Raw genomic sequence first — 26,455 nt, forward strand, 5'->3', positions numbered from 1 at the left:
AAGATTAAGTTCTCTTCTGCAGGATATTAATTCCTCAGAAGATGATTTACTTAAGGTGTGTTTTGAGGAGCGTTCGAGCTTGGAAATTTGAGCTAGTTTCTCGTCAATTTCCATTCGTTGTTTTTTCTTTACTCTAGCACCGGTTGCGATCAAGAGCCCTCTCATGTAGGCCTTATGGGCCTCCCCAAATAATCGGGGTTGATAGGTCTTCTGATTTATTTAGTTGGAAAAATTCCTCCAGTGAGTCATTTAGTCGGGTTCTCTCCTCCTCCTGGTCGAGAAGGGAGGGATTGAGTCTCCACCGCCACTCCCGGGGGGAGGGATCTAGAAGGTGAAGATCTAAATGAACTGGGGCGTGGTCAGTGACCGCTATGAAATCTATTGAGGCCCTCTCTGCTCTCAAGAGGAGAGGTGCCAACACAAAAACGTAGTCAAGGCGTTGGAAGGAGGAGTGGACCTGGGAAAGGAAAGTATAATCCCTGGAGGTCGGGTTTAAGCATCTCCAGCTATCCACCAGCTCTAACCCAGAGAGGGTCCGAATAAGTTTAGCTAATTTCCTTTGTGATAGGTGCGATTTTCCTGTAGAAGAATCTGTTAGGGGGCACAGGGTGAGATTAAAATCCCCTCCTAAGATGATCTGGCCGTCAGCGAAATGTCTGAGTGCTTCCAGTTGCTTAACTAGCCAGGTCACCTGGTCAGTATTTGGGGTGTATAGGTTTGCTAGAGTTATCTTATTGTTATTTAGAAAACCCCTTAGGAAAAGAACCCTGCCCTCCTCGTCCAAATGTTTTGCCTCACATGTAAAATTAAGAGACTTATGATGCAAGATGGAGACCCCTTTTGAGGCAGATGAAGGATGTGAGTTGTGGAATGCGAGTGGATACTGCTTACCTGGTAGAGCCAAGCATCTGTCGCCCTTGAAGTGGGTCTCCTGCAGAAAGACCACGTCGGAGTGATACCTTTTCAGTAAGACTGCTATATGGTGCCTCTTTTGGGGAGTGTTCAAGGCGTTAACATTAAGCGTCGTGTTCCGTACAAGGTCATCCATGTCTCGACCACTAGGTGATGAATGTTTCTTCTCTTTGCCGGAAAAGAAAGGGGCAGAGGTTAAATGTCACAGTTAAGCCAATCTCGCAAAGTTAGATTTTCCTTACTCACACTGGAGGATCCAAATGAGTTGAAAGAGGTTTGGGTAGGTTAAGGTAGGGGGAGGAAAGAGGGGGTAGGTTCGGGAATTGACAACCAAGGAAAAGTTAAGACAATACGTAAACAAATACAGTTACAATAGTGCAACAGGTAGAACTAGCGTCTCCGAGTCCAAAAGGATGGGCTCGGTTCTGGGTGGGAGCGAGTCGTCTGTGCTCTCAACAAGAGGACAGAGAACTATGTCAGCCTAGCCAGACAGATGCCCAACAAGGTCCCGTAAGAGGACAAAACAATTATAGCAGTTACGGCAATTACGGAGAGAGAGGAGATCCTCTCGGTAGAGGATATAGGAGAATAAGCAAAATTATATTTCAGTTAACTATCACACATCTGAGCAATAGAACAGTAGAACAGCAGAACAAGAGAACAAGAGGAACCGTGTCCCTCTGAGACTCTATGGTGGTAAGTGAGTCGCTTGGGGAATCTGTCAAGAAGGTAACCCTTTATGGTGGGAACATTTCTTATCCCTTGCGAGGAAGGGAACCTTCTCGTGTTCAGGTGTCAGAGTTGGCGCCAGGGTCCTTGGCCTTTTTCTTTTTCCCTTTGGGGGATTTCAGACTGCCCGCCGTCTGCCAGGCTTCAGGAGGAGAGAGCTTCGGGAGCCTAGGGAACTCCGGGAGGGGTAGCCAACATGGGAGTTCAATAGGGTCCATCTCCAGATGTTCCCAGCATCCGCGTAGATCCTCCGGAGAACGGATCATGAGTCGGCGATTCTTATAGAAGATGCTGATACCGAAAGGGAATAGCCAGGCGTAGCGTATATCTCTTGCCCTTAATGCCTCTAAAAGAGGGCGGAGAGTGCGTCGTTTCGCAAGAGTAGCTGGCGAGAGATCTTGAAAGATCTGAACGGGGGAATCCCCGTACTTAAGTTCTTTGCAGAGTCTGGCAGCTTTAAGTATAGCAAAAGTGTCCTGAAAGGATAACAATTTGCAGATAACATCTCGCAGCGGGTCAGATGGTGGTGGTAGGGGTCTAAGGGCTCTGTGGACCCGTTCGACGGTTATCAAGGCTGCTCTATCTGCCCCCAGGAGCTGCACAAAGATTTCCGCAGTGACCTTGCGGAGGTACTCTCCCGCTCAGGATTCCGGGAGGCCCTTAAAACGCAGATTACATCTGCGATTTCGGTTTTCCAGATCTTCCTGGAGGATTAGTGCACGATTCAGGTACTCATGTTGTTCTTTCAGTATGCTGGCAACAGCTAGGGCATGGGAGGTGACTGAGGCAGAGGTGGTTTCTAGGTCCTCTATTCTACGGCCCATATGTTTAAAGTCCTCCTTTATTTCTGCAAGGTCTGCTATAAGGGGGCTCAGGGCACTCCTAATTAGCTCCTTCATGAAGCCCTTTGACACATTTTCAGTGTCCTCCTCATCCGATGAGGACTCCCCCTCCTTACTGAAGTTAGATGCAGCTCCCTGAGCCGGCGCCATCTTGGAGTGCAGGTGCGGGGAGCGGGAACTCCGTTCTTTGAGAAAGCGCTGCATGTCCGTCTGGTTTTTGGAGGCTTTCGGCGTGCAGGGTTGCTCTCCCCCTCTGTCCTTCGCTATTCTCCTCATCTCCGCTGCCGTGGGTGAAGCTAGGAGACCTTCCTGAGTGCTGTGCTGCGGGAGCTACGGTCTCAAGCGGCCATGTTGCTCCTCGGTCAGGCTCCGCCCCTAACAGAATCGTATTTAACAAGGAGAAATGCAAAGTCTGGGCAAGAAAAATGAAGAAAGGCGCATACAGAATGGGGGGAAATTGGGCTAAGCAGCCTTTTGGCTGGCACAATAATGACTAGCTGGAGTTCAGCAGCTGCACACATGGAAGTTAGAAGCGCACGCCTCAGCAAATTCCTCTTACATATAAGGCCCAATGTCCACAGGCAGATTTTATTTATAAAATCTGCGCGTGTCTCCTGCGCAGGAGATCCGCAGCTCTAGCCGCCAATAGGGAAGCATTAGCATCTACATGGCTATTGAAAGCATGTGGATGTTATTTTCTTTCCCGGCGTGCGAATCACACATGTGGGTAGAAATCACAGCATGCTCCATTTTTCTGTGGATCACGCAGGATGGCTTCCATTGAGATTAATAGAAGCCGTCCTATCCGCGGCACACCTGTCACTGTGGACATACTGCGGATCCGCGTGAAAGCAGGAGATCAGAAAAAGAAAAAATAGCAGTGCACATGCGTCCGGCATGTCGCCGGCATGTCCAGACGCATCCGCTGAAGAAAGAAGATCTGGCCGGCACAGAGGAGATCCGTGCTGGAGCCGAAGAGCTAGGGAATGGTTTTTCTCCCTATGTCTCCGGGCACGGTTAGATACCGCTGTGGGATTCAGCAGTGGAATCCGTGCGCACAAGTGGGCATTGGGCCTAATTCCGAGCCCTCATTATCCAAGTCATAACCTTGTTTGCTAACTTTTGAGACAGTAGATTCTGAAATGGGAACTTATAAATTCTCACACTCCACACTCTTGTATAGGATCTCACCTAGGACATTTGAATTCAAGATAGTGCATATGACCGCATAATGAGTACAGACCTCATAAACCAGGGGTGTCAAACTCAGTTTCACCGAGGGCCACATCAGGCTTATGGTGACCTTCAAAGGGCCGATTGTAAGACAGTCTAGTAAGGGCTCGTTCACACAAGCGTATTTGCGTGCATAATATGCAGTGAATAGAAGTTATTGATGTCAATGAGTTCATTCACATGATGTATATTTTCACACAGCATGACCTATTTTGTTGCGTACGACGCACCCCAGTAGGCCATTGAAGTGAATGGGCCGTGCAAATACATGGTGAATGCGCAGGAAACCTATGTATTCACTGCATATTTGCGCACCATCTCAGTGGGCCCATCTGCGTTCTTTTTTGCGTGCCCAAATATGCAGGCATAAGCGAATTTCGATTGCGCAAATACGTAACATATTTGTGCGACCGAAATATAATTACACCCATGTGAACGAGCCCTAATAGTGATCCCTATAGTGGTCGCAGTAGTACTAGTGTCCCTATAGTGGTCGTAGTAGTAATAGTAAATCTCATAGTGGCCCCAGTAAAAATATTGACCCCGACAGTAGCCCCAGTAGTAAGAGCGACCCCCACAGTAGTAATAACCCCACAGCAATATTATCCCCATCAGTATTAAACCCCCACCACCACCCCCAACAGCAGCAATATTAACCCCCTCCCCCCCAACAGCAGCAATATTAACCCCCGCCCCAACAGCAGCAATATTAATCCCCCCAACAGCAGCAATATTAACCTCCCCCAATAGCAGCAATATTAATCCCCCCAACAGCAGCAATATTACCCCCCCCCCAACAGCAGCAATATTAACGTCCCCCAACAGCAGCAATATTAACCCCCCCAGCAGCAGCAGCAATAATATTAATCACCCAAGCAGCAGCAATAATATTAATCACCCCAGCAGCAGCAATAATATTAACGCCCCTCCCCCCAGCAGCGGCAGCAGCAATAATATTACCCCCCCCCCCCCCCCCCCCAGCAGTAGCAGCAGCAGCAGCAATAATAATATTAACCCTCCTTCCTTCCCCAACCCATGCCGCAGGCCACATAACACGAGACAGTTGGCCGGATTTGGCCCGCGGGCCTTGTGTTTGACACATGTGCCATAAACTAAGACAGACTCTGAAACAAACAAATACAGATCCAAGACCCCTAAGTACAGTAAATACAGACAACAGACCCCATAATCAAATACAAATCCCAAACCCTTTAAATAAGTGCCGACCATAACTAAATACAAAGGCCAGACCAGACCCCCTAAAACAAGTTAGACCCTCCTAAGCTCTGAATTAATAGAGACACCAGACTCCTCCTAAACACAATCCTCATACCAGACTATCCCCAGAATTCAGACCCAAGACCAGACATACAGATATTCACCTCTCCTCTTCCTGCAATTTGCCTCACTCTTAGACTTCGTGGCAAGCAACACTCTGATGCAGGATGTGTATCCTGTAGTGATGCAAACAAAATAGGCCAACATATCCAAAAAACAACGCAAGGAATGTGTAGGTGGGGGTCGCCATTTCTGAAATGTTATAAAGCAGAATCTCCTATTAAAGTAGTTGTGTTGTTTACAAGGCAAGACTGGTACAAAATAAAGTCATTTGTATCTTATACCGCTATTAAGGGGAATGTGCCGCTGAGCGTAGGGACCGTCCCGCTGAATCCTGCACACTGGTTTACCATGCAGCTGGAGAGTCAAGAGCTGAACAAACAGGTCACAAGCCACATGGACTCTTGCCATATTGATTTCTTTTAAATACGCTATAATGTAATTTCTAATCTCTTCTAATGTAAGAGTTTCTTGACTTATTGCTAACTTGTTTGTTTGCATTAACTTGCTTTAGACCCCAGTCTGCCGCTTCTTCCCACCACTCCTCCTGCCCGTAACTACTATAAATATGGAGATGCCAGCTACAAGTTTGATAAAACCAAGGGGAGCTGGGACGATGCCCGTCAGGCGTGTCGGACGGATAACGCACAGCTAGTCAGCATCTTAGACGACTTCACCGCATCTTTTCTAAGACTTCACTTAGTTAAACATAAGGAGCCTTTTTGGATCGGCCTCTACAGCGGGAACGAGGTGAGAAGAATTTTATTATTAATAATTTTTAATTCATAAGAAAAAAACAGATAGAAACTGCTAGGCAACGTGGATCTGCTCCTAGAGAATGTGCTGACCTCTCCTTTGCACATCAGAAGACATTTGGCAGACATGGTTAAACATGGTGACTTGAGTGACTTAGACCGCGGGCAGATTGTAGATGCCCAGAGGTGTGCTGCCAGTATTTCTGAACAGTTGCACCTGCTCTCTGTCATCAAGATCAAATAACTAGGGAGTGGTTGGAGGAAAACAACAAAGAACTCTCCACACGGTCTTGGTCCCAAATTCACTGGAATATAATTGCATTGGAAATGTTTGGGATATGAAAAGGATTGTGAGATCTGCTCCCACTTATCCACAAAATGTGCACCAACTGATGGAGTTGCTGCAGCGGACACAGGTCGAGTTGAGTAAAGAGGATGTTCGCCACTTTGTGGAATCTGTTCCCTAATGTCATAAAGATGTGATCTCCCAAAAACTGGACCATCCCATCATAGAGTAGATATGCCTAATACAGTGATTCAGTGTAGGTACAAGCTCTCAAACTTCCTCCCATGGTAGCATAACTTTTCATAAAGCACTTTTTCAATGGCCCCAAATTTCCTACATATGAGAAGGCAAAAAGCCTAAAATAATTATCGAGCGACAGAAGCTCCCACAAGTGCTATGCATACACCCTCTAGCAAGCTACAGGCACCATTGTAGCCTCCATACTACTACAAGCCATAGACTCACTTGTAAGTGTCAGCCATAAGTGTCCTCATAAATAATGCAGCCACCTGCTTGAAGGATGCATCCTAATTAGGACCTATGGATGTTATAGATAGGGTGTTAATGTCCTAACAGAAGCCTTTGTTATGATTAATGTATTGGCATAGAGGACTATGGTCATACAATATAAGTTTAAAGTAATGTTGTAAAATACCCCTTAAAGTGACCCATTATTTTTGGGACAAAATTCTATCGTGGGATCAGTCGGTGAAGATGGTATATTACATGCACTTGATCTTCTTCTGCAACACTCCATTGCGTTGTTCTGGTCCTCTTTTCAGAAAGCCAAGATGGTCACCAACATTTTCTACCTAGACTGTGCTATGCTCTGTAATTGGCCAGAACTGATTACGTGAGCAGCACTGACCAATCACAGAGCAGGAATAGTGCATTGGTAGCTTTCCAATGCACTATGGATTATTAGGTAGTCTAAAGACTGTGGCGGCTATCTTGACCACCTGAAAACAAGACTGGAATTGGTGCAACAGAGGAACAAAGGAGAAGATCAAGTGCAGGTGATATACTCCCTCCATGCTCCTATCTTGGAATAGAGTTTTGAATGTTGGCCTGAAACTGGAGAGCCACTATAATAAAAAATATAATAAAAATATTTGGTAATTTAATAAGTCGGCAAAAATTGCATAGAAAAGGGATTATTTAGTATAAAATTAGAGATGAGCGAGCACCAAAATGCTCGGGTGCTCGTTACTCGGGACGAACGTTTCGTGATGCTCGAGGGTTCGTTTCGAATAACGAACCCCATTGAAGTCAATGGGCGACCCAAGCATTTTTGTATTTCGCCGATGCTCGCTAAGGTTTTCATTTGTGAAAATCTGGGCAATTCAAGAAAGTGATGGGAACGACACAGGAACAGATAGGGCAGGCGAGGGGCTACATGTTGGGCTGCATCTCAAGTTCCCAGGTCCTACTATTAAGCCACAATACCGGCAAGAGTGCCCCCCCCCCCTCCCAACAACTTTTACTTCTGAAGAGCCCTCATTAGCATGACATACCTTAGCTAAGCACCACACTACCTCCAACAAAGCACAATCGCTGCCTGCATGACACTCCGCTGCCACTTCTCCTGGGTTACATGCTGCCCAACCCCCCCCCCCCCGCACGACGCAGTGTCCACAGCGCACACCAAAGTGTCCCTACGCAGCCTTCAGCTGCCCGCATGCCACACCACCCTCATGTCTACTTATAAGTGTGTCTGCCAGAGGAAAAGCAGGCACACACTGCAGAGGGTTGGCATGGCTAGGCAGTGACCCCCCCCCCCCCCCCCCCCCATAAAAGTGGCGGGGCGATAGTCCACAATGCTGTACAGAAGAAATGATAAATCCAATCCTGTGCCACCTCCATCTGGAGCTGCACACGTGGGCATAGCAATGGGGAACCTATGTGCCACACATTATTCATTCTGTCAAGGTGTCTGCATGCCCCAGTCAGACCGCGGTTTTTTATAAATAGTCACCGTCAGGTACAACTCCGCAATGGGAATTCCGTGTGCACCCACAGCATGGGTGGGTGCCAGGAAGCCACCGGTGGTACATAAATATATCCCATTGCATTGCCCATCACAGCTGAGGTAATGTCGTGCTTAATGCTGGTGGGCTTCGGCCCACACTGCATGCCCCAGTCAGGCTGGGGTTCTTTAGAAGTGGACAGATGTAGGTTCAACTCAGTGTGGACCCACAGCATCGGTGGGTGCCAGGAAGCCACCGGCGGTACATAAATACATCCCATTGCATTGCCCATCACAGCTAAGGTAATGTCGTGCTTAATGCAGGTGGGCTTCGGCCCACACTGCATGCCCCAGTCAGACTGGGGTTCTTTAGAAGTGGACAGATGTAGTTACAACTCCGTGTGGACCCACAGCATGGGTGGCTCCCTGGAACCCACCGGCGGTACATAAATATATCCCATTGCAGTGCCCAACACAGCTGATGTAACGTCAGCTGTAATGCAGGTGGGCTAAAAATTAATTTGATTACACTGTAGGCGAGGGCCCCCAAAAATTGGTGTACCCACAGTACTAATGTACCTCAGAAAAATTGCCCATGCCCAACCAAGAGGGCAGGTGAAACCCATTAATCGCTTTGGTTAATGTGGCTTAATTGGTAACTAGGCCTGGAGACAGCCCAGTTAAAATAAAAATTGGTTGTGGTGAAAGTTTCAACACTTTAATGAGCATTGAAACGTATAAACATTGTTTCGAAAAATTATATGACTGAGCCTTGTGGGCCTAAGAAAAATTGCCCGTTCGACGTGATTACGTGAGGTTTCAGGAGGAGGAGCAGGTGGAGGAGGAGGGATATTATACACAGATTGATGAAGCAAAAATGTCCCCGTTTTTGATGGTGAGAGAGAACGATGCTTCCATCCGCGGGTGCAGCCTACGTATTGTTTAGGTACTGCTGCTGTCCACTGGTGGAGAAGAGAAGTCTTGGGAAATCCAGGCTTTGTTCATCTTGATGAGTGTAAGCCTGTCGGCACTGTCGGTTGACAAGTGGGTACGCTTATCCGTGATGATTCCCCCAGCCACACTAAACACCCTCTCTGACAAGACGCTAGCTGCAGGACAAGCAAGCACCTCCAGGGCATACAGCGCGAGTTCAGGCCACGTGTCCAGCTTCCACACCCAGTAGTTGTAGGGGGCAGAGGCGTCACAGAGGACGGTCGTGCGATCGGCTACATACTCCCTCACCATCCTTTTACAGTGCTCCCGCCAACTCAGCCTTGACTGGGGACCGGTGACACAGTCTTGCTGGGGAGCCATAAAGCTGTCAAAGGCCTTGGATAATGTTCCCCTGCCTGCGCTGTACATGCTGCCTGATCTCTGCGCCTCCCCTGCTACCTGGGCCGCGGAAATGCGCCTTCGGCCACTAGCGCTGTCGGATGGGAAGTTTACCATCAGTTAGTCCACCAGCGCCCTGTGGTATAGCATCATTCTCGAACCCCTTTCCTCTTCGGGAATGAGAGTGGAAAGGCTCTCTTTATACCGTGGGTCGAGCAGTGTGTACACCCAGTAATCCGTAGTGGCCAGAATGCGTGTAACGCGAGAGTCACGAGAAAGGCATCCTAACATGAAGTCAGCCATGTGTGCCAGGGTACCTGTACGCAACACATGGCTGTCCTCACTCGGAAGATCACTTTCAGGATCCTCCTCCTCCTCCTCCTCCTCTGGCCATACACGCTGAAAGGATGACAGGCAAGCTGCATCTGTACCCTCAGCAGTGGGCCAAGCTGTCTCTTCCCCCTCCTCCTCATGCTCCTCCCCCTCCTCCTCCTCCTCCTCCTCCTCCTCCTCTGGCCATACACGCTGAAAGGATGACAGGCAAGCAGCATCTGTCCCCTCAGCAGTGGGCCAAGCTGTCTCTTCCCCCTCCTCCTCATGCTCCTCCCCCTCCTCCTCAACGCGCTGAGATATAGACAAGAGGGTGCTCTGACTATCCAGTGACATACTGTCTTCCCCCGCCTCCGTTTCCGATTCCAAAGCGTCTGCCTTTATGCTTTGCAGGGAACTTCTCAAGAGGCATAGCAGAGGAATGGTGACGCTAATGATTGCAGCATCCCCGCTCAGCATCTGGGTAGACTCCTCAAAATTTCCAAGGACCTGGCAGATGGCTGCCAACCAGGCCCACTCTTCTGTAAATAATTGAGGAGGCTGACTCCCACTACGCCGCCCATGTTGGAGTTGGTATTCCACTATAGCTCTACGCTGCTCATAGAGCCTGGCCAACATGTGGAGCGTAGAGTTCCACTGTGTGGGCACGTCGCACAGCAATCGGTGCACTGGCAGATGAAACCGATGTTGCAGGGTGCGCAGGGTGGCAGCGTCCGTCTTCGAGTTGCGGAAATGTGCGCTGACCCGGCGCACCTTTCCGAGCAGGTATGACAAGTGTGGGTAGCTTTTCAGAAAGCACTGAACTACCAAATTAAAGACATGGGCCAGGCATGGCATGTGCGTGAGGCTGCCGAGCTGCAGAGCCGCCACCAGGTTACAGCCGTTGTCACACACGACCATGCCCGGTTGGAGGCTCAGCGGCGCAAGCCAACGGTCGGTCTGCTCTGTCAGACCCTGCAGCAGTTCGTGGGCTGTGTGCCTCTTATCTTCTAAGCTGAGTAGCTTCAGCACGGCCTGCTGACACTTGCCCACAGCTGAGCTGCCATGCCGCGCGACACCGACTGCTGGCGACGTGCTGCTGCTGACACATCTTGATTGCGAGACAGAGGTTGCGTAGGAGGAGGAGCAGGAGGGTGGTTTAGTGGAGGAAGCATACACCGCCGCAGATAGCACCACCGAGCTGGGGCACGCAATTCAGGGGGTGTGTAGGACGTGAGAGGTCCCAGGCTCTGACTCTGTCCCAGCCTCCACTAAATTCACCCAATGTGCCGTCAGGGAGATATAGTGGCCCTGCCCGCCTGTGCTTGTCCACGTGTCTGTAGTTAAGTGGACCTTGGCAGTAACTGCGTTGGTGAGGTCGCGTACAATGTTGCGGGAGACATGGTCGTGCAGGCCTGGGACGGCACATCGGGAAAAGTAGTGGCGACTGGGAACTGAGTAGCGCGGGGCCGCCGCCGCCATCATGCTTTTGAAAGCCTCCGTTTCCACAAGCCTATAAGGCAGCATCTCCAGGCTGATCAATTTGGCAATGTGCACGTTTAACGCTTCAGCGTGCGGGTGCGTGGCGGCGTACTTGCGCTCGCGCTCAAACAGTGGCGCTAGCGACGTCTGGACGCTGCGCTGAGAGACATTGCTGGATGGGGCCGAGGACAGCGGAGGTGAGGGTGTGGGTGCAGGCCAGGAGACGGTAGTGCCTGTGCCCTGAGAGGGGGGTTGGATGTCAGTGGCAGGTTGGGGCACAGGGGGAGAGGCAGTGGGGCAAACCGGAGGCGGTGAACGGCCTTCGTCCCACCTTGTGGGGTGCTTGGCCATCATATGCCTGTGCATGCTGGCGGTGGTGCCTCCCCAGCTGATCTTGGCGCGACAAAGGTTGCACACCACTGTTCGTCGGTCGTGAGGCGTCTCTGTGAAAAACTGCCACACTGTAGAGCACCTTGACCTCTGCAGGGTGGCATGGTGCGAGGGGGCGCTTTGGGAAACAGTTGGTGGATTATTCGGTCTGGCCCTGCCTCTACCCCTGGCCACTGCACTGGCTCGGCCTGTGCCCACACCCTGACTTGGGCCTATGCGTCCTCGGCCGCGTCCACGTCCTCTAGGCCTACCCCTACCCCTCAGCATGCTGTATTATCAGTATTGCAGAAACAGAACGCTGTAATTAAATGTGCCGCTTATTGGCCTGTGGTTGGAGGCTGACTTCGCTTACGGAACGCCAGGAAATAATTTGGCGCAAGCCTGCTGTAACACTTAGCTGGCTGCGTATGATTTTGTAGAACTACTACACCCAGCACACACAGACCCAGAACACTGAGCACAGTGATAGGCAGGCCAAATAGATTTTTTGACCAAATTTTTTTAGCAAAGGCCCACTGCCTATATTCAATCAATAATATTAATATGTCTTCTGTCCCTGCCTAACCACCACTTCTGTCCCTGGAGTATTACTGCAGGGCGCAATGCTCTGCATGGCCGATATACCAAAAAAAAAAAAATGTGCACCACTGCAAAAAGCAGCCTCCACAGTACTGCACACGGTTAGATGTGGCCCTAAGAAGGACCGTTGGGGTTCTTGAAGCCTAAAATCACTCCTAACGCTCTCCCTAGAGCAGCTCCAATACGATAGCACTTTCCCTCAGCTATGTCAGAACGCATCTGTGGTGAGCCGCGGGAGGGGCCGATTTTAAAACTCGGGTGACACCTGATCTCGCCAGCCACTCACAGCAGGGGGGTGGTATAGGGCTTGAACGTCGCAGGGGGAAGTTGTAATGCCTTCCCTGTCTTTCAATTGGCCAGAAAAGTGCGCTAACGTCTCAGAGATGAAAGTGAAAGTAACCCGAACATCGCGTGGTACTCGTTACGAGTAACGAGCATCCCGAATACGCTAATACTCGATCGAGCATCAAGCTCGGACGAGTACGTTCGCTCATCTCTATATAAAATACATCTTATTATTTATATAACACTGTGAAAGTATGAAAATGTATTTTATGCAATAGTGTCATGTGCATAATATTTGTACCCAGTGCATAGCAAGATAAGTATGTGTGCAAAAGATTGTAATGACATTTTTACTAACAGGGTTTCAGATACTGAGCATGCAGTGCTCTCATAATTACGCTTTGTAATGTTTTACTAAGAGAGAAGTATCACACATGCTGTAGGTTTGAATTGCTTACTTTATGGGAGATGCCCCACATAACCTCTTGCATTGAAACAATAAAACAGAAGAGCTTGAAAACATTAATTGAGTGTTTCTCATTTTCTTCTCCGATGCATCAAATAATAATTCGGCATACCTGATTGATATGGTTACGATACCCTGTGAGCATCACCTAAATTAAGTGATTACTTTAACAATACATAGAAACAAAAATCATATACTTTTTAGGTATCTACACTACTGTTATAAGTTGAAGAATCCATGTATTAGGTAATTTAGTGTGAAATGTTAATCCTATAAGAAATGAATAAAAAATAAAGCCCGAATTTGTATTTTTTTCTGTTTGTGCTGTAAACGTAAATTACCCAGAGGAGCTTGCATGGCCTTATAAGTCTCCTCACTCACCTCCTAGGTGTCTCCACACACCTTCTGGGTGCTCTTCTTAAGGAGACACAACACCCCCCCTGACTCTCGTATGTACCATAAACAGCTCTTAAAATATACAATTTCTCGAGGGGCGTGGCCAGCAGCCAATGGCAGAGGAAGCATAGCTCCACTCTCTGCCTGCACCAACGGCTTAAAGCAGCTCTAAGCAGCAGCGGACACAAGCACAGGAAGACTCCCCTCCCTCATAAAGCCTCCTGGAACCTCCCAGCACTGAAGAATGGCAAAAGGCAGGGCAAAGAAGAGCCCAGCAAAGCTCAGAAAGTGCTCTCCTGGTAGTGGAAAAATCCAAGATGGCGGCCACCAGCAGCAGCAGCATTTCCACGTGGGCTCCAGCACAGCTTCCGACACTGTGACAGGGCACTCTGATAAGGGGAAGGAATAACAACTCCTTGATGAGTCTCTGCCTCACTCTGCTGACAGCTCTCCATCACCAGCAGTGTTATCAGAGGCACAGGAGGGGAAAGGGAGGGGGAGTGAGGAGAGCATGGATGGCTTTCATGCATTAACCCCTTCAGCGCCTGCTACTCTCCTCTCCAAAGAAAAACAGTGTGCAATTCATAAAAATGTTCCCTCTGTAACCCCTTCATAGCCCCCTAAACCAGGTGATATGCCCATTACAGAGTCACTGATGCGCTCCCTGTTAGATGATCTAAAGCTCGCTATACAGAAGGATATACAACAAGCTCTCTTCTCACTGCAAACAGAAATAACCTTCATCGGCGATCGCACTTCACGCATTGAAAATAAAATGGAGGATCTGACATCAGCCCATAATGAGCTAGTGGATACCGCCAATTCAATGGTGGACGACTTAGAGGCTTTGAAACAAAAAATTGCTGTTATGGAGGATAGGTCCAGGCGAAATAATATCTGTCATATAGGCATTCCTGAGACGGTTAAAAATGATGAACGTAAAGACTTTCTTATCGATTACTTCACTCCCCTTCTCCCGGATGCCACTCAACATGATCTGACGATCGACCATGCTCACAGGCTCCCTAAGCCTAAATCATTGCCGCCCTCGATTCCTCGGGACGTTATTACCCGGATACACTTTTATCACATGAAAGACAAAGTAATGGACGCTGCTAGACTCTCCCGCATAAGTCCTGACCGCTTCAAAAATATTCAGCTATTCACAGATCTGTCAGTGGCCACGCTTCTGCGCAGGAGAGCTTTTGCTTCCAGTACCAAAATCCTGCGGGAACAGGCATTAGCTACAAATGGGGTTTTCCTGTAAAGGTAATAATGACTAAAAACGGCTCTAAGTATGTAGCCCAGTCTCCAGAGGAAGCGATGCAACTGTGTAAAGACTGGAACCTTGTGGCACAGGGATCCCCTCGACCTAGCGAGAGAAACCGTTCCCCGATATCCGTGAGGAATGGATTACGAAGTCTGGCAATGGACGGTCTGAGTGACTTCCTTTTTTACACATTGCGAAATAGAGAGATCTGCTATTTTTATTTTTTACAGCTTCTCAAGCCATCTTGTTTTATCTCTGTTTTTCATCAAAGGTGTCCGCCTTCAAATGTTTTTCCGTTTCTGGCACGTTTCTTCACTGGTGGATAGTAAATCCAGTTCCCCCAGTTGGCCTCTGGTAGTCTTGATACCATTTAACCTGTTGTCTCTCTTCTATCTGTTTATCTCCTTCACCTGTGTTGTAGGGCTTATAGCCCTTGTCATGTTACATGTTCTTTTTATGTACATTCTGGTCCCAGATACTACTGTATTTGCATATTTCCTTGATGTGCTTTGCCTGGAAGGTGTCTGACCTAGAGCTGACGTTATCAGTAGGCTCAATCCAGATTCCTGTCTGGATACAAACAACTATTTTTACTTAGTTAAAATGGTTTTCAATTTAATTTTTATAAATGCTAAAGGTCTAAACTCGCCCTCTAAAAGATCCACGCTATGGAAGGAACCCAGATCAATTGGCACAGATATCCTATGTGTCCAGGAGACCCATCTAAATAAAGAGGATGCCTTCCGTCTCTCACACAAATGCTTCCCCCACATTTTCTCCTCACCAGCATCCCATAAAATATGCGGGGTATCTATAGCCTTCAAAGACACAATGGCATTTTCCCTTAAAGACATCACTGATGAGGCTGGTCGCTATGTCATATTAACGTGCTCCATCAATAACTGTGACTTTACGATAGCCTCAATATATGCTCTAAACACCAAACAACAATCATTCATTCAGAAAATTATCACCATTATTAAACGTCATAGAGTAGGCCCTCTGTTACTAGTAGGAGACTTCAACAAGACTCTCCGGCCCTCTATGGACTCTTCTACCACTAAAGTTGATGACAGACTATCATCTATTATTTCCCTGCTTAATGAAAATGATCTATTTGATGTCTGGCGGTTACAGCACCCAACGGAACGCGATTATACCTTTTACTCGCACTCCCATAAAATTTATAGTAGAATCGACTTTATGCTGGTAGATAAGAAGTTTCATAACAATGTTATCTCCACCTCCATAGGCACCATCTCGTGGTCAGATCACACAACCATGGCCATGTCTATCCAAGAATGCTTTAACCACTCAATTATTAAAATTTGGCGCCTTAACAATTACATTTTGCAGCATCCTCTGTATGCCCCTCAATCCTAACAAGTACTTTCTGACTATTGTGACCTTCACGATAACAGGGAAGTCTCTGACTCCACCCTATGGTGTGCACATAAAGCAATTATGTGGGGTCATTTTCTAAAACAAGCCTCCCACAATAAAAAACATAGAAACTCCCTTTTATTATCACTACAATCCAAACTGTGCTCTCTACATTGGATGAACAAAACTTCTTTTTCAATTGTGAGGGCAAAGGAAATTTCTTCTGTCCCCAACAACTTCACGAACTGCGGATTTATGAACATGACCTAGCCTTGAGAAGGCTAAAACTGACATATTATTGGCAGGGTAATAGACCAGGTGCTCTGTTAGCGAGGCAAGTAAAACAACGCTCAGCTAAATCGCGCATACCTTTTATCTACGACACCAAAAATAATAAAATGTTTGATCCCCAAGGTATAGCGGACACCTTAGAAACTTATTACCAATCACTATATAATCTAGCCAAGGATAAATCGATCATTCAGCCCTCAGACATCAATATATCAAAATTTCTGAACAATTTGAAGCTGCCCACATTATCCCAATCCCAATCTGAGGTGGATTTTTTGCCCCAACTCAGCGGAAATAATAGAGGCTATTGATTCTTTAAAATCCAATAAGTCCCCCGGCCCAGATGGCCTCACAAATGAATATTATAAAGCCTACAAACTTCTTCTAGCTCCCTACCTAACTAAGGTATTCAACGAAATTTTTTATAAAGGCCATACCCCCCAAAGAGATGTTAAAGGCACTTATTATTACCCTACCCAAACCTGGGAAATCACCTGACCTTCCACAGAATTTTCAACCTATTTCCCTATTAAATACGGATATAAAATTATATGCCAAAGTACTAGCAAAAAGATTATCTGGGGTCATGCCAAGTCTAATTATTAGAGATCAGGTGGGATTCATCAAGGGGCGCCAGACAGTGAACGGCACAAGGCGCTATATTAGTATTATCTCTGTGGTGTCTGGGCGGGGAACGCCTTCTCTGCTCCTAGCTTGGGATGCGGAGAAGGCATTTGACCGAGTGCATTGGGGTTACCTCAGAGAGGTGCTCACAAGGTTTGGTGTTTGTGGTTCCCTACTCTCTTCATTTCTAGCCTTATACTCCTGTCCATCTGCACAGATCTATACCTCGGGCTCAGTTTCTCACCCTTTTGACATTTCCAATGGGACGCGTCAAGGATGTCCGCTCTCCCCAATAGTGTTTGCTTTGGTGATGGAGCCCTTCGCACATGTGATACGCTCGGCACCAGATATTTTAGGTATTAAAATAGGTAATTGAGAACACCATATTGGCTTGTTTGCAGATGATATTATTTTAAGTTTGGAAGCCCCTGAATCTTCGCTTAACTCTGTTTTTTAAATATTATTAGTGAATTTAGCTCAGTTAGCTATTATAAAGTTAATGCCTCCAAATCCGTAGTTCTTAATATGGGGATCCCCAAACGCACTCAAACAAAATTGCAACAGACATACCCATTCCAGTGGTCAAATGGACAAATTCCCTATCTTGGTGTAACGCTAACATATCCCATTTATAATTTGGTGTCAGTTAATTTCAAAAAGCTATTTGCCGTTCTAGAGAAGGATATTAAAACATTGACAACCTCATGGTTTCCTGGATAGGTCACATTGCTCTCTCCAAAATGATACTACTAACCAAAATTCTATACCTTTTTCGTAATCTCCCAGTGATCGTACCTAATAACATTTTGAACAAATTGCAAAATATGTCACTGCAGTTTATCTGGCATAACCAACGAGCAAGAGTGGCATCTAGAATATTATACCTCCACCCTTCCCTGGGGGGCTTGGGTTGTCCCTGCTTGAAAAATTACTACCATGCCTCTTTACTTGACCAATTAAAAAGCTGGTGGCTAGATGACTCATCTAAGCACTGGGTGGATATAGAAGCTAGTACTTTGGATTGCCCTAGCTTATCACACCTATTATGGATTTCTAAATTAACTAAGACATTCCCAAAATCATCATTACCTACAATGCCTGCTACTCTATATGTCTGGGAAAAAGTGTCCACAAACCACAGTCTTCCTCTGCGGATCCTTAAACTACCTCTGGAAGTGATTCAGTCACTAATTCCAGATATAGGCTTGGCTATATGGAAAGCTAAGGGGATTCATCGAGTAGGATATATATTTGAAAACTCAATGCTTATGTCATTCACTCGTGTACACAACATATTTCATATCCCGTATAAGGAATTTTACAAGTATTTACAACTTGGACACTTCCTTCAATCTTATATCCCTCCTATTATTTTGCCCTGCTCGGAGTACGAAATCTTTTTAATTAACGAGGAGCAACACTCTAAAGGTATTTCTAAGGCATACCCCTCACTTGCATTGTGCTCTTCCGCATTTACTCCTCTATTTCAAACCAGATGGGAAGAGGATCTTAATGAATCTTTTTCTGCAGATCAATGGTCACAGGCTTTCTCACTTAGTTATAAATATTCTCACTGTGTGACCCATCTGGAAACCAATAGGAAGTTACTATATCGATGGTATCTGACACCATACCGCCTATCTAAAATGTCACAACACTCTAACTTGTGTTGGAGATGCCATAAACAAATTGGATCTTTAATGCATATTTGGTGGTTGTGTGAACATCTCAAAACCTTCTGGGAACAAACCCACTATGCAATATGTTCAATCCTACACATTACGGTGTGTTGGGACCCTAGTGTTGCTCTTGGACATAGAGGAGGGCACATCGGCTGATCTGCTCTTGGAGTTTTTTGCTTCTGCTCTTGGGGTTTTTTGCCTTCCTCTGGATCAACAACACAGGAGGATAGACAGGCTGGACTAGATGGACAATGTCTTCATTCGGCCTTACGAACTATGTTACTATGTTCTCATTATATCCCATATCTTAACGGCTGCCAGAACATCTATAGCAAAACGATGGAGGAGTGCCAAGGTTCCTTCCTTGTCAGACATTTTCTTGATGGTTCGGCATAGCTGTATAATGGAACACTTGATTGCGACTAGACTTGATTCTCTAGCTGGGTTTAAAACTCAGTAGCCAAAATGGCTTGCTTTTTCGGGATATACTTGATAACTTTCTTTAAAGATAAAACAATCATTGGGTTTTTTATTTTCAGTCTGTGTAGATTCTATAGTACACCATACCTATACACATTGTAGCTTCCTATGTGTGCAGCTCTCAACCTTTACATCATTGGACCCAATTTCAAGTTCAGTTTCATTAATTTACACCTGTTACTCTCCCCTGTCCCCTCTGTTAAACTTCCTCTCTGTCCAGGTGATCCTCAATACCAACTCCTGATGTTGATTGCACTAATGGATTGATACAACTTATAAGACGTGACTTACCTTATGGCATGTTAGTGTTTTATTGTGTGCATTTACTACAGATAGCACATGCCAGATTATAATTGGATCATCATGTGTTTTTTTTTCTTCCTTTCTTATTTCTATATGCTGCATTTATGTGATTTCTATTGATAGCATTATTTAAAACCAATAAAATATTTGTTTATAAAATATATAATTTCTCTTGAGGCCTTAGAGAGCCATATGCATGAAAAAGTGTAAAATGGCATCGCTGCTGAAATTTACATGTATACAACTTTGATTCTTTCAGACTAAAAATACGTATAAATGGGTTGATAACTGGAAAGTGCGCTACACAAAATGGGCCGCTGAGGAGCCGAGGAAAAGCACCTCCTGTGTATATGTGGATACTGATGGGCAGTGGAAGACATCGCCTTGTAATGAGACTTATTCTTCCATCTGCAAACAAACTAGCGGTAAGCTGCTCATTTCCCTATTTAATATAATTAAATCCAATGCTCCTTTACATGTGTTAATATGATAGCCAATGCTATAACTAACTAAATTCCAAGTGCTGCCCACTGCCTCCTGTCAAGTGATGTCCATCTCTAGTGACAAAGACACACTAAGACGGAACACAGAGAGTGGAGAAAGGTTGTGACTCATGCTGCTGATGGAAGTCTATGGAAAGAAGAGGGGAGGGAAGAAGATGTTATAGAAGGATAATTACACAGATGTAAGGAGGGTACAGTTTATCGCTGTTTAATGTTAGTATGATGTTTTCTTGTAATGGTACTTGGTCTCTGAGAGGGGGCGGAAAGAATGAACAGAGCTGAGCAGGAAGGAACAGGAAGGGCAGTGTGTGTAGAGAGGGTAGCTAAGCTATGGACAGACAAAGGGAGTCTCTCCTGGTTTGTGATACAGGGCTGTAGCGATTGTCTAACAGGCAGTTTTCTTCTGGTGAACCAAGAAAGGAGTGCTAAATAGTGAAGTCATGCCAAGTGGTTCCTCTATTTCCTGCCCTCTTGCAACGCTGAACGTGTATTGGTGAGCTAGAGAGAGATTGATCCTCAGTCGGCTGGGCACCGAGCTGTAGCAGGTATCCCATGCTTATAGGCCTAAAGACTGTTTGGTGAACTAAATATTGCTTATTGTTACTTCAGGTTATATTGTTATGGATTTGCACTTGGAGTACCCGATAAATATCTGCCCCCTTCCTAATTAGAAGTTCCAAGGCCTGTGCATGCACAGGAAGAATCACTCTGGCCCACTGCTCAGCAAAAATGAAACTTCTTTACTCTAATCAAGCTGCATGGGGTTTTATAGATTGCATGCATAGTTAGTACGTCATGAAGTATGAATCTGTAGCTGATTGGTTATTGCCTAGGAGCTGACGTCATCATCTGTGGTATCTTAGTTGCATTCTTGGATGGGAGCGCCATCTTGAGTAGACGAAGGGAGGGGGAGCGAGTAGTTAGTCAGCACTTTCAGACAGCTGTGTTAGCAATTGTAGAACAGAAGCACATACAGTATTTGCAATAGGCATTTTACTTAGTTTATTACAATCCATTAGAATCCCCCCTTAAAATGACTGTTTTATCTGTCCCTAATCCTGGGCCTATCTCATCAGTCTCAATGTGCCTCGAAACTCTTTTGTGCCGCATGTTAGACGAGTTATAGTATCCCATGCCCCCCCCCCCCCCCCTTGCCACGGGCTTTGCTCTTAGAGAAGTCAGTTGCTATCCCTATGGGCTTAAAGGTATTATAATTGCTTAGGGGAAAGAGTCTTTAGGGGGGTGTAGGATGTCTCGTAGACCTCTGGACTCTCCCTTGATATGCCAGCCCGGTTTCCCCAGATCCCGCTCCGGCTCTGGCGTCCTGGAGCTCTGGAGTCGGGGCTCTCCCGGCGGCGTGGGGCAGCCAGCGTGCGGCGGCGTGGGCGTGTCCGCCCGTAGGGTGCCGCCCGCACTCCTCCACCTTTCTTATGCAGCAGTGGGAGAGTCGTCTCCTCCCACTCTCCGCCCCTGGGTGGAGCCTTGCAGTTATAAGGCTGGCAGTGACCTGAGCTAACTGCCAGTTATTGGTTCTGTCAGCCACTAGTGAGTTCTGTCTGCAGCCTGTCTCTGCCAGTTCCTAGTTGCCTGTCAGCGTCCTTTCTAGCTCGCTAGCTCAGTCTTTTTCCTGTTGGTACTCCATCTGCCTTCTCTGTCGGCACTCTGTCCCCCCATTAGTTAGTCAAATCTTGTCAGTCGCCAGGTCCCTAGCCAGTGCAGGGACCGCCGTCCAGTTGTCCGCCTGGGGTTAGCCAGGGCCGAGGCAAGTAGGCAGGGACAGTGGGGTGCGGGAAGTTTAGGGCACCCCACCTGGCGCTCGGGGGGTCAGAGTGCCGTAACATAATAACTGGCCCTTTAAACCGTTTTCATGGAGGCGATCAGCGCCCTTGCGAACCAGCTGCAAGCCCTGGTGCCGGTGGTCCAGGATTTATCCGCCCGTATGGCAGCCCAGGAGCAGCGGGGGTCGTTGCAGGGTCCGGACGCCTCACCCAGCCCAGAACCTAAGTGCCCTCTTCCCGAGGTGTTCTCTAGGGAGAGGAACAAATTTTTTGTTTTCCAACAGGCGTGTCGCTTATTTTTTCGGATGCGCCCCCGTTCTTCCGGGTCGGAAGCCCAGAGGGTCGGGCTTATAATGTCCCTGCTGCGGGGCTTTTTCCATCCCCGAGGAATCCTCCTGCCTGCAGTCCGTGGACTCCTTTTTCCAGGAACTCGGGGGTATCTTCGACGAACCGGACCGAGTGGGGTTGGCGGTTTCGCGGCTGTTGGCGCTGCATCAGGGGTCGTTTTTTGTGGAGGATTATTGCTCCAACTTCAGACGCTATGCGGGGGATACGGCATGGAACGATAGCGCTCTGAAAGACGTTTTTCTGCAGGGCCTCTTGGACGCAGTTAAAGACCTGTTAATTTCCCATCCCGTTCCCGGGTCTTTAAGGGAGGCTATGGAGCTAGCGGTGAAGGCAGATAGGAGGCTCAGGGCTAGGAAGCAAGACAGGCAGGCCCGTAGAGTCAGGGAGTCAACGCAACTACGACGTGGGTAACCGTGAATTATTGGCTATCAAATGGGCTCTGGAAGAGTGGCGACACCATCTTGAGGGTGCTAGACACCCAATTACCGTGTATACTGATCACAAGAATCTGGTATATCTCGCCAATGCTAAAAGACTCACAGCTCGTCAAGCCAGGTGGGCGTTGTTCTTCGCCAGGTTTAATTTCGTCGTGACATATATCCCAGGAGAGAAGAACGTGAAGGCGGACGCCCTGTCACTGAGTTTCGGGGTGCCGGATAGTGAGACTATGACCCCCGAGAATATCTTAGCCCCCGGCGTGGTGGTGGCAGCTGTAGAGTCTAACTTCGCCCCTAAACTACAGGATGCTCAGCAGGACGCTCCTTCGGGGGTGCCGGAGGGCAGATGGTTTGTGCCAGAGACCCTACGTCCTAGAGTCATTGATGAATCTCACTCGTCGGTTCTCACCGGGCATCCAGGGTTTCAGGGGACCCTGGATCTTTGCTCCAGACACTTCTGGTGGCCAGGCATGTCTCAGGAGATCCGCAACTTTGTTAGGGGATGCTCGGTCTGTGCTCGCAATAAGAGTCAGCGGCGTCCTCCGGAGGGTCCTCTGAGAACGCTACCGGTTCCTTCCAGTCCATGGTCAAACTTATCGGTAGATTTCATTACTGATCTACCAGAATCCCAGAAGTGCACCACTATCTTAGCGGTGGTCGACCGGTTCTCAAAGTTGGCACACTTTGTGGCGTTAAAGAAGCTACCTTCGGCAAAAGAATTTGCCAAGATTTTTGTAAAAGAAATAATTCGCCTACATGGGGTTCCCCAAAATATTGTATCTGATCTCGGGGTTCAGTTTGTGTCGCAGTTTTGGCGTGCCTTCTGCAGAAACTTGGGCACGTCGTTTTTCTTCTCTTCAGCATTCCACCCGCAAACTAATGGTCAGACTGAGCGGAAGAACCAAGATTTAGTGCAATATTTACGGTTGTTTGCTAGCGAAAAGGCTCATCAGTGGGCAGAGTTCCTGCCGTTGGCAGAGTTTGCACTAAACAACCGCCCTTGTTCTTCCACTGGGGTATCTCCATTTCTTTGTGTATACGGTCAGCATCCTCGCTTCCTTACAGCAATCCCTACTCCTTCGGTCTGTCCTGCAGCTGATGTCGCCACAGATACACTTCGGGGAGTATGGAAAGAGGTACAGAAAAACTTGGAAGCAGCGGGGACTCGTATGCAGTTGCGTAGTGAGAAGAGTCTGTCTGTATCTGAACCTTACAAGATAGGACAGAAGGTAAACCTGTCTTCTAAAAATCTCAAATTAATCGTCCCCTCCCTGAAGCTGGCGCCACGTTACGTGGGTCCATTTGTCATCACGTGTGTGGTGAACCCGCTCGCCTACGAACTGGGTTTGCCAGCTACATGGAGGGTTCACAAGGTGTTCCATAAGTCGTTATTGAAACCTTTTGTCCCTTTTGTCCCTTTTCTTTTACAAAAATCTTGGAAAATTCTATCGCAGAAGGTAGCTTCTTTAACGCAACAAAATGTGCTATCTTTGAGAAACGGTCTACAACAACTAGGGTAGGGGTGAACTTCTGAGACTCAGGTAGATTGGTGATAAAATCTCAGGTAGATCGGTGATAAATGCAACCACGGATGAAAAGGTAGCGGTAATGGTCTCAGAGGCCCCTCCGGATGCTGACGCCGACTTTTACTGCGTGCACAGACAGAGCATCCCTTCACAAAGTTGTGGATCTCCCGAGACATGCCTGGCCGCCAGTAGTGTCTAGAACAAAGATCCAGAGTCCCCTGAACCCCCGGGTGGCCTGCAAGAACAGATGAGTGAGACTCTTTAATTACTCTGAGACACAAGGACTCTGGCACAAACCATCTGCCCTCCGGCATCCCCGAGAGAGCGTCCTGCTGACAATTTTGTAAATGATAAACGAGATCAGATTCTACAGCGGCCACCACCACCCCAGGTGCCAAGATATTCTTGGGAGCCACTGTCTCACTTTTCCTGAAACTCCGAGAGAGGGCATCTGCCTTCACGTTCTTCTCCCCTGGAATATATGTAACGACGAGGTTAACCTGGTGAAAAACAACGCCCACCTGGCCTGACAAGCTGTGAGTCTCTTAGCATTGGCAAGATATACCAAGTTTTTATAATCAGTATACACGGTAATGGGACGCCAATAAATCACGATTACCCACGTTGTAGTTACATTCTGCCGAACTAAACTTCCGCGAGAAGAACGCACATGGACTATACTCAGGTCTCCCACTGACTTCCTTAAACAATACAGCCCCCTTGAAAGACACTTGTTTAGTACCAAAAATGCATTTCTCCAACTTGACAAAAAGTTGGTACTCACGCAAACGGGTCAGAACCAGCCTCAGGTGCCGCACATGTGAATCCCAGTCTGGGGAGTACACCAGAATGTCATCAAGATATATGACCAAAAATACACCCAGGAAGTCATAGAAGACCGCGTTCATAAATCCCTGGAACACAGCGAGGGCATTAAAAAGTCCGAAGGGCATGACTAGACATTCAGAATGCCCGAACAAGATGTTGAAGGCCGTCTTCCACTCATCTTCCTTTCGGATGCTAATTAAATTGTAAGTCCAATTTGGAAAACCAGTGGGCCCCTAACACCTGATTCAATAAAACAGGAATCAGGGGCAAGGAGCACTGGTTCTTCACTGTAATTTTATTCAAAGCCCGATAATCCACACAATGCCTCAATATCCCATCCTTCTTTTGTACAAAGAAAATACCGTCTCCGGCAGGGGAACTGGACGGCCTGATATGTCATTTGGCCAGAGACTCTGAAATATAGGACTTAAGGGTTTCGTGCTCACCCCAAGACAAATTGAAAATGGCTCCCTTAGGGATGAGACTGTCGGGGATCAAATCAATACCACAGTCCCACTCCTTATGGGGAGGCAAAGACTCAGACAGAAAATCTGAAAATCAGACAAATACTCAGGAATAAGTATGGTATCTTCTGAACACATTGATATAGTAGCTAAGTGACTATGACAGGACAACTCCCAATGTGTCAATTCCCGAGTGGACCAATCAAATTTGGGATTGTGCAGTGCTAACCAGGGCATACCAAGCACTACATCAACGGACATCCTTTCCAATACCAAGAACGACAGATCCTCAGAATGGAGAACACCCACAGTGAACTGTAAAATGGGAGTCCTCCACTGTACAACCCCTGCAGACAGAGGGGTAGAATCAATACTACTGAAGTGTATGGGAATCTTTAACACCGAAAATTCAGTCATCAGAGGTCTGACAAAACTCAAACTAATCAAATTGGCGGCAGCCCCAGAATCAATAAAAGCTTGACCAGACCGAGTGAAATTCCGGAAGCCAATCTGACAAGGCACCAACAACTTAGGGAGTACCTGTGATCCTAGGCTATCCTCCCAAAAATCGCCTGAAGCTTTTCCGCAAGTTCAAACTGATGTTGTAGACGCTTCTGAGGACAGGTTGCTACACGATGTCCGGCTTTCCCACAATAGAGGCAGAGGCGATGAGTCATCCGAAACCGTCGCCGTTCCTCGGGACTTAGGTGATCCACTTCCATAGGCTCAGCACCAGAAGATGGCATGTGAGAAGCAGGAGCAGGTCTTCCGAATTCCCTAGCCTTACCTTAGCCTTACGGGCCTGACGTTCCTTTTTTTTCTAGATCTCAGCCTCCTGTCAGCTTTGACCGCCAATTCTATTGCATCATTGAGTGTCACGGGATGAGAAATGAGTAGATCCTTGACCGCGTCCGAAAGACCTAACAAAAACACATCTTTAGGGGCGCTATCATTCCAAGAGGTTTTACCTGCATACAGTCTAAATTTAGAGCAATAGTTCTCTACCCACTGCTGCCTCTGATGTAGAGACGTGAGATGGGATACCGCCAACCCCGCACGGTCCGGCTCATCAAAAATACCTCCAAGTTCCCGAAAAAACAAATCAACTGACTGCAGGCAAGTCGAACTCTCAGGTAAGGAGTAGCCCCCATGTCTGAGGGAACCCCGAAGTAAGGACATGATCAATCCAACTTTCTGGGATTTCGAGCCCGAGGAGCGGGGCCGCATCCAAAAATACA

General features: G+C 47.3%; 1 protein-coding gene across 1 annotated transcript in view; it reads left to right on the top strand.

Moving 5' to 3' along the window:
• Nucleotides 1-26,455, top strand: part of LOC136586785 (macrophage mannose receptor 1-like) — a 359,197-nt gene that overhangs the window by 234,458 nt on the left and 98,284 nt on the right. The window contains exons 24-25 of the mRNA XM_066585009.1: nucleotides 5,569-5,804; nucleotides 19,593-19,758. Coding sequence (XP_066441106.1) covers nucleotides 5,569-5,804; nucleotides 19,593-19,758 — 402 coding nt within the window. The remainder of the gene's footprint in view (nucleotides 1-5,568; nucleotides 5,805-19,592; nucleotides 19,759-26,455) is intronic.

The sequence above is a fragment of the Eleutherodactylus coqui genome, chromosome 12, assembly GCF_035609145.1.
Source record: "Eleutherodactylus coqui strain aEleCoq1 chromosome 12, aEleCoq1.hap1, whole genome shotgun sequence".
NCBI classification, from domain to species: domain Eukaryota; kingdom Metazoa; phylum Chordata; class Amphibia; order Anura; family Eleutherodactylidae; genus Eleutherodactylus; species Eleutherodactylus coqui.